This window comes from Lathyrus oleraceus, chromosome 5, assembly GCF_024323335.1.
Source record: "Lathyrus oleraceus cultivar Zhongwan6 chromosome 5, CAAS_Psat_ZW6_1.0, whole genome shotgun sequence".
In the NCBI taxonomy this organism is placed as follows: Eukaryota; Viridiplantae; Streptophyta; class Magnoliopsida; order Fabales; family Fabaceae; genus Lathyrus; species Lathyrus oleraceus.
Window position 1 is genome coordinate 558,216,030 of NC_066583.1, and position 17,058 is coordinate 558,233,087.

Sequence of the window (17,058 nt, forward strand, 5' to 3'; positions counted from 1 at the left end):
TCAACCCGTTTCCCATAACAACAACCCAAGCAAGGACATATCATTCTACTGGGGTCTTCGGCGTTCGCAACGGCAAACTTAACGAATTCTAATACCCCATTCTCGTACTCTCTCGACAATCGATTGGAAGACATCCATGTATTATCCATTACTAATTAGAATAAACAAAAAACAATTTCAGAAGAGTTCAAACACATTCGGACCTAGGTTTCTAATGATATTGGTGTTGACACAAAATCAGATATTCATAGGGCTTGAAATTGCCTAATAAACCCAAACAAACGTAGGGCTTGAAATTTAACGCATGCGCTATCAAATTTAAAATGACTATGAATATTGAAACTTTACAGGTTGAAACAAACGTAGCATAGACAACAATAACATAAAACTGAAATGGGGCAAAGCTAAAACAAAGCAAGAAATAGGGCAAAGCTAAAACGAAACAAACGTACCTTTGGTGCCAGAAGGAGGAAACGTCGTAGATCTAACAGAGGTGGAAGGAGAACGCCTTAGAACCCTAACGTGAAAAAGAACGAAAATAACAGAGAGTGAAATAACAAAACGCGCAGTATGTTATAATTTTAATGTTTACTAAACGGGACCTTAGAGGGCGCTTGTGGAAAAAAAGCGCCCTCTAAGGTGCGCTGTCTATTGCTCCTTATTTTTTCGCTTCACTTTAGACAGCGCTTTTGTAATAAAGCGCCCTCTAAAGTGCGCTGTTGTACATGGACTTAGAGAGCGCTTACTTAGAAGCGCCCTCTAAGGGTATCCTTAGAGGGCGCTTTCATAAACGCACCCTCTATTGTTGTCCCTCCATTTCCTCATTATTTTTTCGCTTCACTTTAGAGGGCGCTTTGTTACACAAGCGCTCTCTAAAGCGCGCTGTTGTACATGGACTTAGAGAGCGCTTTTTTAAAAGCGCCCTCTAAGGGTACCCTTAGAGGGCGCTTTCATAAACGCGCCCTCTATTGGTGTCCCTCCATTTCCTCATTATTTTTTTGCTTCACTTTAGAGGGCGCTTTGTTTCAAAAGCGCCCTCTAAAGTGCGCTGTCTATTCCTCCTTATTTTTCTCTTCACTTTAGAGTGCGCTTCTTTAAGAAAGCGCCCTCTAAGGTGCGCTGTCTATTCCAGTTTTTGGCGTAGTGGCTGCCGGGAGGAAAGGATCTTTCACATTAAATCTACATGTTTACTCTTTAAAAAAATTAACATTCAAACCTGATGCTAACTCAAAGCCCCACAAAATACCTTTGATATTCCACAAACTAGACTAAGATGCTTCCTCTAACAACATTGTGTCATCGGAAAATTGCAAAATTTCAAATTGAATATTTTCATTGACTTTAAAGGGTAGATAGTTTCTCAAAGAGACAACTTTCTTCACTAAACAAGTTAGCCCTCATGCCGCCAAAATAAACAGGAAATGGGACAAGGGATCCCCTTGACGAAGGCCCATACCCATATTAAACTCTTTTGTTGGACTATCATTGACTAGGATAGAAACATTACTAGTAAAAACACACTCCTCTATCCACCGCATCCAACGTCTACCAAAGCCCATAATCCTCATAACATTTCTCAAATAACTCTACAAAACCTTATCATATGTCTTTTCAAAGTCGATTTCGAACAATAAGTACTCTCTCTTATGCCTTTTGACTAAATCCACCATCTCATTAATAACTAAAACACCATCAAGCATTTTCCTATTTTGCAAAAAATCTGAATGGTATTTTGATATTAACGAGGGTAAAACCTTTTTAACTCTAGAAGTTAATATTTTGGATATGAATTTGTAAAGACTAGAGATAGAAAATATAGCCAAAATCACTAACCTCTTGAGGGTTATCTTTCTTAGGAATAAAGGAAAGAAAACTATGGTCACTGCCTTAAAGAGCTTAGCCTTGAGATGAAATTTATTCACAAGAGCCACCACATCATCTTTGACAAAGTTCCAAGAAACTTTAAAAATCCCATGTTAAACCCATCTGGCCCTGGACTTTTATCACTATCACTCATTCAAATTGCTTCTTTAATTTCCTTAAAGCGGAATCTCTCTTCTAGCACATCACACTTTCTCATACTTAAAACATTGAAATCCACACCCTTTAAAAAGACCTTCTTCTAATAGGTTCTTCAAACCGCTTGGTAAAATGATCTTTAATATGATTGTTTATTTCATCCACTTAAGTGAGCCTTCCCAAAATAGAACTTAAACACAAAATCTCATTCTTCCTGAATATATGCTTCATAAAAGAGTGAAATAACTTAGTGTTTGCATCCTCATCTTTTATCCATCTAAATCTCGATTTCTCTTTGAGAATACTTTCCTTCCTCTTCCTAGTGGACCACACTTTCCTAGAGGCTTCTAATCATTTCTTAGCTAACAAACCACCAACACCTTGATCTTGATGAATAACCTATTTGTCCATAATATTAAGCTAATTGGTTGCTTCATCTAAATCTATGTTGATCACCTCAAAAACTTCCACATTTCATCTTTTAATTTTCTCTTTCAAGAATTTCAATTCCTCATTCAACACATAAGCACAACTACATATCACCTTATTAGACTTCCACAGATCTTCTACAAAAGACTTAAAATTAGGATGCTTAAACCAACAATTAAAGACCTTGAATGTTTTAGGTCCTCAATCTACCTTGTTGGCTAAGATCCATATAGGTCTATGGTAAAAAAAAAACTCATTATCCCCTACTTCTTGGCCAACCACATTCCAACTATCAATTAAGCCTTCTAACAACAAAAATGTATCGATCCTACTCATAGAAATTCCTTCCAAATTAAACGAAGTAAAATGAGTTTCCTTTACCATGACATCCACCAAATTCGAATTTACTATAAACTGATTAAACTCTATATATTAATCAAATTCTATTGACCTGATTGTTTATCCATTTTTTCCCGACATGACTTTTATAACATTAAAATCTCCACCGACACACCTACCCCTTCTGCTTCCTCACTTTGAAATTAATAAGCTCTCTCCATAGTTTTCTCTTATTAGATATCCGACAAGATGAGTAAATATTGATTATAAAATAAATACAACCATTCCAATAAACACATATTCCCATAAAACCTTCACTTCTGAAGCTAAAATTCAAATTGGATAAATCTGACTTCCAAAGAATTAACATACATATGGACCTCCCTATCGTCTACTTAACCGTCCAATCTACATCCTCATTTCTCCCCAAGGAAGAAACTTGCAACGCCCATTTAGACTGGATTTTTGTTTCTTGAATCAAACAGACATTTACCATTCAAACTTTGATCAAATTCTACAAGAAATCCCTTTTAATAGAATTACCACACCCCCTTAAATTAAATGAAAGAATATTCATGGAAACCTTGAAGATTTGCCATCCCTCGTGCCTCTGATTTCTTTATCCCCACTCTTAAGAATTATAATTTCTTCTATGTAATCCTCATCCGCTTCAGCTCCATCAATATCGTATTCCTCATGCCTAGAAGAAAGAGGAACTTCTTTCTCTATAGACTTCTTTATAAATTTCCAAATTCCCAAATTATTAATTATATTAACCATCATTTTGTACACAATTAACCAAAATAGATTTATTACGAAAGACTTTTTTTTATTTCAGAACATTCAATAATCAAACTATAAACTATATTAACCAATTTTTTACACTTAAATAATCAACTCTATTATACCACGTAAAATTATTTTTTGATATCAGGACACATTTTAACCAAATTACGAATCTCTAACTAAATTTTTATACACAATTAAGCAAAATTATTTTTAGAGAGGAAAAAAAAAATATATAAAAAAACAGAATTTAAAATAACTGATAACCGTATTTGTGAACAATAATATACCAATATTCAATATATAAATATAAAAATAAGTGTCAAAATAACATTTTTCATTCAAATAATATTAATAATAACAATAATATTAGGCGGGACCTAGGTTTATTTTGATATAGAATTCCTTCCTGAAGAAGCAAAAAAATTGTAAGGAAAGTTGTTATTAGTTATGACTTAGTATTGTCAATTGAAATGGTCAAAGGAAAAAAGCCTCTTCATAATAATTAGAGTCTACGTCCTTCCCATTCATGTTTATTTACTAAACATTGACACAACATGTATACGGTTGATTGACTAATCAAGAGTCTAAGCATGTTGTAATATCAAAGCTCAATGCCAAAATGCAAATGATAAAAAGATTAAAACAACATCCTTGGCGAAGACAGTACGAAGTTACTTTGAACCTATGAAGAAAAACAAGGGGACAAGACACAGACATAATGTTTCATTAGTTTTTCCAAATACAGAAAAAATACGTCTTGTGTCGTGTAGTTCAAAAAATCAACTTCATGTATAAAATACTAACGTTTAAATAATGAGTGTTCACAATATAATCAAGAAAATAATAACAACAACCATATAACGTGTTTGAAAGGTTATTAGTTTATTAGTACTTGACATCTTGAGTATAGTTCCTAGAGTCAAGTTTTATTTTCACTTGTCAAAATCAACAAAATCGTTAAGAAAAACTTTTGAATTTCAATATTTTTTCCATAATTTCAAATTCATACTCAGCTTGGTCGTCAAGGTAAAACTTGAATGAATATCCCACTAATCAAAATAATTTTTATCAAGACCAAAAGAAAGAGAGCAAATTTGAATATTTCTTCTCCTATAAATACATTAGTAGCAATAAATGCAAAATACACCAACCTTAACCAATACTAACCTATAATCTCTCTTCATCAATTTATTATATCATTCTTTTATTTTTATTCTATCAGACATTCTTATTTATCGAGTTTAATAATATCGATATTTATCAGCTGAGTTACGATTTACTGATATTACTACTAGCATAATTTTATTACTTCAACATGCAGACTTCTTTAGCAATGAAGAGTTTATTCAATTATCATAGAAACACTGCACAGATGTTAGCAAAACGTTTGGTAGAACCTTGTGACGTGTTCCTCAACCATAGAAGCCCTGACACAAAAAGAACAGTAGCAACTCTTCTCTATGACAACCTTAGAATGCATGGCTACAACCCTTTCTTGGATGAGAAAAACATGAAACCAGGTGACAAATTGTTCGATAAGATCAACGGAGGGGTTGTTGAGTGTAAGATCGGGGTGGCGGTTTTCTCGCCCCGTTATTGTGAGTCGTATTTTTGTCTCCATGAACTTGCTCTTTTGACAGCATGCAAGAAGAAGGTGATTCCCATTTTTTGTGATGTTAAACCTTCTCAACTTCGTGTGGTTAAAAATGGAAATTGGTCGGAGGAGGAACTGCGGCGGTTTAGATGGGCTCTCGACGAGGCTAAGAACACGGTTGGACTCACCTTCAATTCTTCAAAAGGGTATAAGTTTATTTATTTTTTTAATTTAAAAAGTTAGTGTTAAAAAATAAATGAAATGTCATGAGTTCGAGTTTTAATCAGCGTACAAGCGCAGAGCTATCAAGCTGACTTAATAAAAATGGTATAACTTTATTATGAAATAATATAACATGATATATATTGAATGAGTGCAACTCTATGGTAAGTTTATAGATAAATTTGTTATATTAATTTTATTTATTGTGAAATGCAGGAACTTGTCTGAATTTGTGACTAATGCTTCTGAGATAATCATTGAAAGCATGACAGAACTTCAGAATGAAGAACAGATGAAACAGATGGCTGCAGGGAATCATTTTCCGAAACATATGCACTTGCCAATTCCTGCTTAGAATTTGACCTCAAGAGATCTAACCATTCATTTAAAGAATTCTTCAAAGAAATAAAGTGACTTTGATTATTCTTTACCCAAATACTAAATAATTTGAATTTTTTTGAGAATTCACAAACACCAAAAATTTGATTTTTTTTTATTCCTTCATTCAATCATTATTTCAATAAGTTCACCATATATTAGTGGGTGTCATGGACATTCTTTCATTGTATTCTCATACATAAATAATATAATTTTTATTACATATTCTTAAATTGTTAAAACATATACCATGTTATGACTTCCTTGAATGACCCATCTCCTTGCAAGATCATTTCAAGTTGGTAGTCTGTTGATCAATATTTTGGTATGGACACTATCATGTAACACTTTTTTATAAACACTTTTACGTAAAGTTGTGTAATGAATTTTTACGGAACGGAACACTTTGGTATCACATAATACCAAAATATAACTCCAATGTATTTGGTTAGGAAGCCGGATATGCAACCTCAGAATAGGTTGAAAATGTCAATATTTTCCATTTCCTCGGATATAAAAGTGTGTCACATAATAACTCGCGACATTAGAAGGAAACCCTAAGCCATATAAGACTTCTTCAGAATACCCCCATGGTATAACAATACCCCAATGGGATAAAAATACATACTTAAGCATTAATATTAGACCTCTTAGATAAGTCTCATTAGATAATACTTAAACAAATCATTAGAAATTTCATAACTCTCTCGATTTTTGCATTCATTTGGGGATCTTCCTTTCTAAAACTGGGAACATAGAGGAATCTTACGTTGTATCCGGATCGGTGAATATTCGTTGTGATATGGGGATAGAGCATAACTCCTTCGGTCTCTGCCCAAACTCCGAGGAGGAAGAGGATTATGTTTTCCGCCTTTAAAGGGATCTTTCGACTTCTAGACTTTGCTTCCCTTCGGCATGGACGGCTCTGGCCAATTGGGGAAATTTCTCCCGGATGTGGCTTATTGAACTGAATTCTCTCGGGGTTAGGCATGGTGGAGGCTTTCCTTTATTCGAAGGAGTCTTTCCTTTTTATTTTGGAGTTTTGTTGCATAACAATGTTGTAGATGTCATTGATCAGTTCGTTCGCGCCCTGAATTCCAAGATTCGCCTCGAGGATGTCGAAATCGTGCGATATATCAAGTCGTTCAGCATGTGGAAGAAATGGTTACTTCAATGGATATTTAGCTTATAACATGACTGATTAATTCAACGGATGTTGAAGTTCCCACACCAACAATCATCGTCTTGGTTGATTGTTCTTCTATTTTTGGTGCATCATTTTGTTGGGGGAAGTAATTTCGGGCTTTCTTACCGCCATCCTTATTTTATAGATCAATTTTCTTTTAACTCTACCATACTCATGCATTTATATGAATAACAAAAATAAAGAATATAAAGACACAACGATTTTCTGCAAAAATTAAGATTTCTTGCATAAAATGTTTCCACTGGACGTGCTAATTTATTTATTGGTATTTTTAGTAAACAATCACGAGTTTGGCTCACTTAACAGGTTAAACTCAAAAAAATCTCAAGGAAAAATTGTGCAGAAATATGGAGCAAAAAGTGTGTGTGATTGAATCTTAAAATGTTTGAACGTTGACAAACTGAATGTAAATTCTAACAACAATAAGCTTTGGATAAAGATAATAGACAAAAATTGATTAAAGTAAAAATTTCTTTAATTAAAAATACTTGAAGAATTTAAAGAGTGGACGTTGAATCATATATCATCTCACAAACTATTTCTCTCTGTGACTTGAGTACTTTAGTTCTATAGAGAATATATGAAATTTGCGATTCTGATCCCAACAATGAGGGTCACCGTCGACAATGGCTATTCCCACAGAATTTAACATGTATCCCATTACGTGTGTCTTTAACTTGCTTCCACATGTCTTTAATATAGTAATTGCTAGAAAAACCACCCATTATGATGATAATTGCATTAATAACTACTTTTGAACCTCATAACTGCCTCTGTCGATAGTCTTTGGTCGACTCCTATAATATTATTGAGACATCTTCACAACATCTATTATGTGGACTTATGAATATCCTAACTCTTCAATATTTGGTGGATGTGTCAAACTCGACACTTGTCGAAGAGCTGCTTTACGTACTCCTCTTCGAGATTTTGGACCACTTTCAAAGATAGAGTGATCCTTAAGTTGTGGATCTATTCCTGAGACTCTTCCAAAAACCATGTCACATGGGGATATACCCCAGATCATCTGACGAAGTGGTCAAACCATCTTTAGTCAACATGATTGACATGTCGAAGCTATGCTTGAGGCCCTTGACACTTAGCATTTTCGAATGTGGTTTTTATCAATTCTTTGTTAAATTTTCTTCAGCTAAAATTTCTAGGCTAACACTCTCTTGCAACTTATTTAATACCAACTAAGAGTCACCCATCACCTGTATATAATTATAGTTAGTAAACTTGCATACCAGTATCTTAAGTCACACGACCTTAGTCTTGTACTCGACTCAATTTTTAGATAATTTAGAATTTATATGGCATTTAAATTTCCAAAGTATTACACGTAGGTTAATAATGATCACACCAACTCCATACCCTATATTTGGTTCTAGATATGTCAAACATTAATATCCAAGGTTTGACCATAACATTAAGATTTGGCTCTGCTAATAAATCTTAGACTTTAACACAAAGATGTTTTGCTAAAACTCTTGCCATAACATGACCTTTATTGCTCACAAAATCATATATTTCAATGCAAAAGTTCTAATTGTTGGCCCATTACATTTTCTGACCTTGTAGCACAATTCTATTGAGTAAATATCTAACTATATTTCAAAACCGCATCCTCGAATATATGGTTCTATCAAAGGATATTGTGGTACATATTCTTATACACGACATCGAAATCTCTTTGGGTCCTAGTAAAACATAAGTAAGAAGAAGTAATAAAAAATAGAGACATTTTATTACGAAATAGGAATAAGAATAAGAATAAGTAATAAATAATATAGATTAAGTAATAACATACAAATGTCGCAATATTATCGATTGTTCCTCGATGTTCATCACACATAGTCAATAGAGACATATTTTGCAGAAAGGTTGAGCGTGACGGAGAGGTTGAGTGTTGAAGAAAGGTTGAGTGTGACAGAGAGGTTAAGTGTTGCAGAGACATTGAGTGTGACAGAGATGTTGAGTGTTGCAGAGAGGTTGAGTGTGACAGAGATGTTGAGTGTTGCAGATGTTAAGTGTTGCAGAGGTTAAGTGTTACAGTATTTATAGATGAGACAAGTTGGTAAGTTGCAGCATGTGATGTATAAGTGTAAGCGCATTTGGTAAGGGCACATGCCTTTTACTTTTGCATGCATGTGAGGATGCGCCAAAGATAAAGGCACATGCCTTGTGTTTAAGCATGCATGTGAGTAGGCGCCATTGAAGAGGGCACATGAGTTGCTTTATGCATGTGATCACGCGTCATTAATAAGGGCGCATACATTGTCTTGTTAGGGTAGAAGCATATTTGTAGATAATCATGCAGGCACATGCCTTGACTTATTAGGGCAGAAGAATCTTGCAGGCGCCATTGGTAAGGGCGATTTCCTTGTCTTGTCTCTTCATGGAATCCTGTAGATTCTTTAAAAAGTTGATACGTGATCAATACACTTGCCTTGTCTTCTGCGTGCGTTAGCATTTCCTTCACCATCTATCCTATTTAACTACATGCTATTATATGATCAATGCACTCACCATCAAACACTAAACTTATATATTTTTTTTAAATGTCTTCATCACCACATTACATGATCAGTGCCCATACCGATGGTGAAATATTTGAGTGTCACTTATTCGGTTTTTGTTTTTGCAACACAGAAGTAACTCGGTTTAGAATAAATAGAGGATCAAATTTTTTACATTTGAAACAAAGAATAGAAAAAAATTGCAGTGTAGTCAGGTGGGACAAACCATCTACAAAAATCCAGTGTTCTTTGCAGACAATCAAGTAAAGTTTTATCAGTTGAAGATTCGAGATGATGACGATGTTCACCATATATTTATCAGTCATGAACAATCTGGGTACAATGATATAGAGTTATATATATTAACACAACAAAATCAAGTGTCTCAGTTTGTTGATCTGTCACAAGTGTTTTGTGAAATGATGACGACGAACAAGTTGAAGTCGATGTTATTGACGAGGAAGAAGAAGAAGCCATGTTATTGGTTGATTTAATGGTAAATGATGAAGAAGAAGAAGATTCATTACCAGCTAGTCATGTATATTGTCCACCTCAACACATGACACGCTTGAATTTGGGTGCAGATAAACCTTCGCCAAATATATTTTACAATCCTTATGTGCAAATTCAAGGATCATTGAAAGAAGGAGACAAATTTCGCACAAAAGAAGACTGTTTCAGAGCCATTAAAAAGTATCACATGGAAATATCAGCTAATTATAGGGTTGATTGAACTAATGCAACGAGGTATAAGATTTATTGTCGAAATGAGCCATGCTTGTTCTGGTTGTCAGCATCTTATCGGAAGAGGAGTGATTCTTGGGAGATTGGTTCTATGGGTCTAGTTCACACATGCCTAATCACGAACCCAATGCAAGACCATCGCAAACTCAACTCTCAGTTAATATGCGATGAAATTTTGTCTGTCATTAGCGACAATCCGTCGTTAAAGGTGAGTATAATAATCTCGCATATTGTAACACAATACAACTATACTCCATCATACATAAGGGCTTGGATATCTAGGACTAAGGCAGTTGAAAAAGTGTTTGGCAATTGTGAGGAGTCATACAAACAACTTCCAAAATACTTGGTGGCTCTTAAACATTATGCTTCAGGGACTATTGTCAATTTGGGAACGTTGTCGGCATATATCCCAGACGGGACTTATGCTATTGGTAATTGAATATTCCACCGACTCTTTTGGACGTATCAACCATGCATCGAAGTTTTTTCTTTCTGTAAACATATTATACAAATTGATGGTACATGGTTGTACGAGAAATATAAAGGAACGCTACAGATGGCAGTGACACAAGATGACCTGCATATCAAAGGGATTACTGACCTGCATATCAATGGGACATTCTCTGGCACAATGAAATAATGCGAAGAAAGAAAAAGGGTCGTCCAAACAGCACCCGTATTCGAACCGAAATGAATACGACGAACAAAATGGTTAGATTATGTAGTTCATGTCATCAGCCCTTTCATAATCGTACTAACTGTCTCAGTGATGGAACAAGCACAACAAGATAATTTTAATTGTAACTATTTTTCTTTATATTAAAAACAACATTCATTTCATATGATAACTTTGTGATGAAATACCAAAATAAACAAATACAATGCATACAACACATAAGCAACACATAAACAACAACACAACAAACTACAACAAATAAAATATCATTGTAAGACCCCAATTTTGTCCCTAAGATCCCTTATGGCATCATAACATTGCATTGCATAGCCTCAAGGATCATTGAGCATCTTGACTCCCTTTCCCTTTGGGTAGGGATCTCTTGTGAGTGGTTTGAGATCACCAAGCATGCTTGAATTGTATATCATTGCTTTTCTTGTTTTATTTACTAACCAAAAGCACAAAAATATGTCACTAACATCTTTTGTTTGTAGCTTAAGCAATCACCAGGTCAAGAGCTTCAAGAAGATCCTTTGTGCAAGAGATGAGGTATTTTCTTGGGATGAGGATCACATGATTATTATAAGGAGCTTACATGATCTAGGGTTTCATTTTGAAGCAATTTCACCAAGTGGTAGAGGCTCAAGTTAATCAAGACATTTCAAGGTCATCTGAGGACCAAAAGTCAACTGTGCAGTCAACTGAGGGCTATGAGGTGGGGAAATGAGTTGAGACACCTCAATCATGTTAAAATGGGGTCTATTCATCATTCTAAACATTCATCTTGAAGATTCAAAGGTCATGGAAAAAGTTACTAAAAATGGAAAATGACCTATAATTTAAAGTTTCCAAATTTGGCAAGTTTTGGTCCACTTTCAACTTGACTTGTCAATGTCAAAGAAGTTTCAAATGGATTTTTGGTGAACATGAAAGTTGTAGATTTTTGTCTCCCCTTTACAAAAAGTCCTAATTCATGTCCATATGATGAATGGTTGAGGAGTTATGGTCATTTGATCACAAAGTGTGCATGGAAATTCAAAATGGCATAACTTTTGATACAATGCTCCAAATTGGTTCATTCTTTTGGCAAAATGCTTCTCATGTTCAAGACATCTCAAAATGAGCTTTGCCATGCATGGGAAAAGTGTGTATGCTCATTATTTCACACATGTTCAAATTAAAGAAAATCTTCACCATTCATTTTTTGCTTAAGATGCAAGCAAATTGATCTTCAAATCCTAGTCCTTGGTTGTTCATGAGTGAATTCCAATCATAACATGGAGCTGATCACGTGGATTATGGGCATGTGAGCTCATTTTGCATTTTTGCAAATTGCTTCATATCTCACTAATCATGATTAATAAATGGAAAATATGATTAGCATTGTCATTAGCATGAAGTATAAATAGGAAAACCCTAATCATAACTAGAAGAACCACCATTTCAGATCCAAATTCAAGAAACTCTCCAAAATTTCTCTCTCTTCGAATTTGATTTTTCTCCACACAAGCCTCAAATATTCTTGCATATTCTTGATCCTCATGCTTCACTGAGCAAGAATCATCCACTGTTTGGAGCAATTCAGCCAGAATTCGAGCAGATCAAGAGCATTCTCATGGCAATGGAAGTTGGAAATTGAAGCATATTCAAGAGGTTTCAACTGTTTCTTTTTGCATAAAGCTTCAAAGGAAGTGTAGAGGAAGTGATCTGGAGCAGCTAAGCACGTGAGGACACGGTTTCTGAGAGCTCCATTTCCAGGTGATGCTATTTTCGATCTCTCCCTTTGCTGTTTTTAGGTTATAGACTTGTAGATCTTGATGTGTAGATCATGTACATATGTTTAGAATTGAAAATGAGTGAGTATTGAGGATTTGGTGTGGACTGGAAGTTTGGATCTCAGAACTTTCTCCCTTCGATCTGCAAAATCTAGGAAGAATTAGGAGAAATTGAGTTGATATTTGGAATCAGCATGGAAAGAGGAGTCGAATGGTATAGGCCTCGTGAGATTCTGGAATTTTTTTGGGCGGCGCCATCGCGCGTCTCGTCGGAGAAGACGACCGGAGCTATAGCTCTGGCGTCTGTGTGTACTTAGGGTTTTGATGATGTGTAAGCCATGTGTGCCTTGCGTGGACGAGTGATTGGCTGAGGATTGTTTGACCATGGCCACGCGTGTGTTTGAACGTTGACTGTGCGTGCTGAGTCGTTTAATGAAACGATGCGTTTCATGGATTTGAATGTGGACCGTGGATTTGATGAGCGCGCCAGATCCAAGGGCGTGTGTTTTTTTCTAGATTTATTTGAATAATTTCGTTTCCCTCCATTTCTATTTATTATTTCAATTATTTTGCTTGTTTTGTTTAATTCATAAAAAATGCAAAAATGATCCAAATGAGTCCCAATTTTTTTCATAGTTTTGTATTGGTGTCTACTTTTTTATGATGCTGGTTTCAAGAATTGTTGATGTCTGGATTTTTATGTGTGAATTTTTGAATCAATGTTGTGCCAAATTGACCTAGTGCATTCAATGTATTATGAAATCCTCATTGTTGAACCTTCTGATCCAATTTTTTGCATACATGACATTCATACATGACATGAATTATTGGTCACTGGTTTGGATTTTTTCTCACATGTTATCATCATTTTTGACACATAGAGAAAAGTGTGACAATTTGTGTCACATTTTTGACATTGAATTGGTGCATTTTTGTTCACATAGCATTTGCATCATTCTGGACTTGATTTCTTGCATGTTGAACATTCATGGCATGATAAACTTATACAAAAAATCTCAAAGTTATTGCATGCATTTCTGATTTGGTATGAATTTTCTAAGTTGGAAGCTCATTTTGTGCATATTTTTGAGGCTTTTGGAAGCATTTGAATGATATTTGGAGTATGGTGGATCTTTGGCCATGGTGATTGGTGTTTAGGGGTTCATATGGTTCTGTTTGGGGCTTGTGATTTGATCCATCTCATGCCATTGGTTGTTTATGCTTTGTTGTGTTGATTGGATGCACATAAACTAACTTTGTTGTTTTGTTTCAGGATTGGATACTTAGCATTGGTAATTGGGTTTGTTCTCACTTTGTGAGATGCAAATACATTGAGTACTGAACTATTGTTGTTTTGTAGGGTTTTAATTGATATGGTGAGATCATGAGCTCATTTGAGTGCAAGGGCATTTATGCACTGAATTGTGTAACTGTTAGAGGGTTTCACTGTTTGTTTTCTGGTTGTATAACTGAAGTACTAACTGTTTAGTCTTTGTACAGGTACCTTAGTTGCTTGCTTGCTTTAACTCTTGCTTGAGCATTGGATTGTGGTTGACACACCACTCAGGTAGTTAGCTTCTTACTTCATGTAGTCTGAAGTCCTGTCACCTTTTTGGCAGGCATTTTGCTGGCAAGTCCTCCTTCAGAGGCTCTGTTTGTGTTTATTTAAAATTGTGCTCAAAGACCTCTAAGAAGAGGCATGTGTTATATTTGATAAGACCTCCAAGAGAAGAGGCAATTGACGGATAAAAGGGATTAGTAGCCAATCCCCCGTTATTCAGTATGTCGTTCTTTATGCTCGCACTACGTGCTGATGCTTCTGAACATGTGCCCCAGATCTTTGTCCAGAGTCTGTTAAGTGGAAAAGGATCCCACTTTCTGGATCCCCACACTTTCTTTGTCATGAGCTCAGCCTGGCTAGGGTTAAGAGCATGAGGTCTCATCCTCATTACCGATTTGATCAGCTTCACCCTAACGTTCAATGTTAGTGGTTAAGAGCTACAGATTACCCTTTACAGTTTGGCTTGTTTGTCGAGGTTGACATGACCCCTCTTGACTAAAGCCCACCCATTGTTTGAGCCTCTTGTATGGATATAGTGTGTGATGTTTGTTTACTTATGAGTTAAGTTCTTGTTAGAGACCTCAACTTAGGGATGTTGATTGCATGACAACTATTAGGATCGAGTCTTAATCTCCCTATTAGTTTGTTGTTTCCCTGGTCTCTGGTTAGGAGAGTGTTTTACCTCGTGGAACTTTTGATGTGTGTGCTCTTGAACTAGGAGTTTCCATTTGAGCTTAATTGAAGGATCATTACCATGTTCATCCAAGTGGAAGATACAAGATACATTGAGGATCTCTTATGAGACTTGTTTGATTGCTTATACTTTGTGCTTGCTTATTCCAAAGGACGGGAGCTACTTGGATCATCAATATGATCTCAAGAGAGGAACTCCTAGTGTGGTTTCATTTCTTACCCCTCACCTTTTTGTTTTCCTTAGGACTTAGCCCTTCTTCTTCATCTCTCCACTCTAACCCAAGCCAAAACCCTTTTTGTGCAAACATTTAACCTTTGTTTTCAACATTAGAAACCTAAGCCTTATGCTTTTGATTTTCAAACTTTCTTTTCATAACACTCATTTTGAATTGAATCTTTAAGTCAACTTTGACTACTTTTGTATATACTTCTAATTGGTAAATATAACCCATTCAAATTTCTTTTGTGGTTCCAATGGCCTCTTTCTTAATCAAAATTTTCCATAACCTTTAGCTATTAGGTTTGAGTTATCCTTGTGGTAGATGTAATACTCACCTATATCCTTAGTGATGGACAACGAGTCTTCCATGCTTATTATAGGGTTAACCCCTCACTAGCATGTTGAAGCTATCCTCACATGGTGGATTTGTGGTTTGGTTGAGTTTTCTCCCTTTGATAACAAAAGACCTTAAGGCTTTTGGACCAATCAAATCACCAATTTGTTTTTTGAGATTTTTACCCCGAACTACGAGGTTTTGATCCTAATCTTTTTATAAGATGGTACGTAGGCAATGGGTTTATCCATCCAAACACAAAATGTAAATAACTTGTACATTCTCTTCTCATCTCTTCAATCTTGTTTGCACAAATAAAATTTTCACAAGACAACAACCTTCACAAGTATGAAAAGGGCTCCCTAGGAGTACCTAGGATGTTTTGGGTGCCTAACACCTTCCCATTGCATAACCAACCCCCTTACCCAGATCTCTATTTCTTTTATTAGTTTTTGTTAAAACTATTAGGTTTTTGTTCGCTTTCTAGCCATTCCTTTGGATAAATAGAAGTGCGATGGCGACTCGACTTGTATGGTTTACCTTGGATTTAGTCAATATCTCCAATGGTAACGAATATCCCGCTACAATCATCACTAACAAATACAATACATAAACAACATAACTATGCAATTACAATAACATAACTATGCGATTACAACCATCAAAATAATTTTGAACATAGTATACATCATCTTGTGAACGTCTCTGTCAGTCTTAATATCCACCCGTACACGAACTTCTCCATTTTGGTTGAACGTGGACTCAAACCATTAAATTCTTCTGATCCTTTCACCCTCTGCAATTTCTCCATCTAACCAACGGTTCAAGGTCCTATTAAGACGTTCGAATGTTTCTATATTCAAAAGTCGAATCTTTATCGGTATTTTAAAGAAAAGAAAATTGAAGGAGATTGAAGAAAAATGGAAGGAAAATGGAATGAGGGTGAGAAGTTGTGTGAAAAATTATGGAAGAAATGTTTTGTATTTATAGATCAACACACACACATGCATGCGTCGTTGCCTTAGGCGCACACACACATGGCTACATGCATGTGCCAATACATGTGGCGTTTTCACATGCATGACTACATGCATGCACCAATGGGTTGGGCGTCTCCTTTGAATGTTAATTAGATGCGTCAGTTCAACTGACGCATAAGTAATCAAAGGTGATTATTTCGGTAATTAATTTGAAAAATAAATTATTTTAATATTTAAATTGAAAAAATGGTTATTTAAATAAAAAAAATTCTATTATTACTTTTTTTTGAAAAATTTCAATATTACGACTTTCAAATTATTATATTAACTCAATTTTATAAATTAGTGGTTACAGATTCTTTCCTCAAATATATTATACATTATTATTGAATTATTTAAATATTATACTTTTAAAATTTTATAAAATATTATTAGATTAAAATTAAAATTAACGTGTGATTGAGAGGGAGATGTGAGAGAGAAACTGAAATTAATTTGGAGAGCAAAATAAAGGTGGAGAGCAAAATAAAGGTGGGAAAATGAAAAGTTTAGATTAATTATATTTATAATAACTCC

General features: G+C 35.1%; 1 protein-coding gene across 1 annotated transcript; it reads left to right on the plus strand.

The window, feature by feature from the left end:
* The first annotated feature begins 4,821 nt into the window (after positions 1-4,821).
* LOC127086386 (TIR-only protein) lies at positions 4,822-5,759 on the plus strand. Its single transcript, XM_051027146.1, has 2 exons — positions 4,822-5,376; positions 5,609-5,759. Exons 1-2 carry the CDS (start codon positions 4,892-4,894, stop codon positions 5,745-5,747), a joined length of 624 nt encoding a protein of 207 aa, XP_050883103.1. The 5' UTR covers positions 4,822-4,891; the 3' UTR covers positions 5,748-5,759.
* The last annotated feature ends 11,299 nt before the right edge of the window (positions 5,760-17,058 follow it).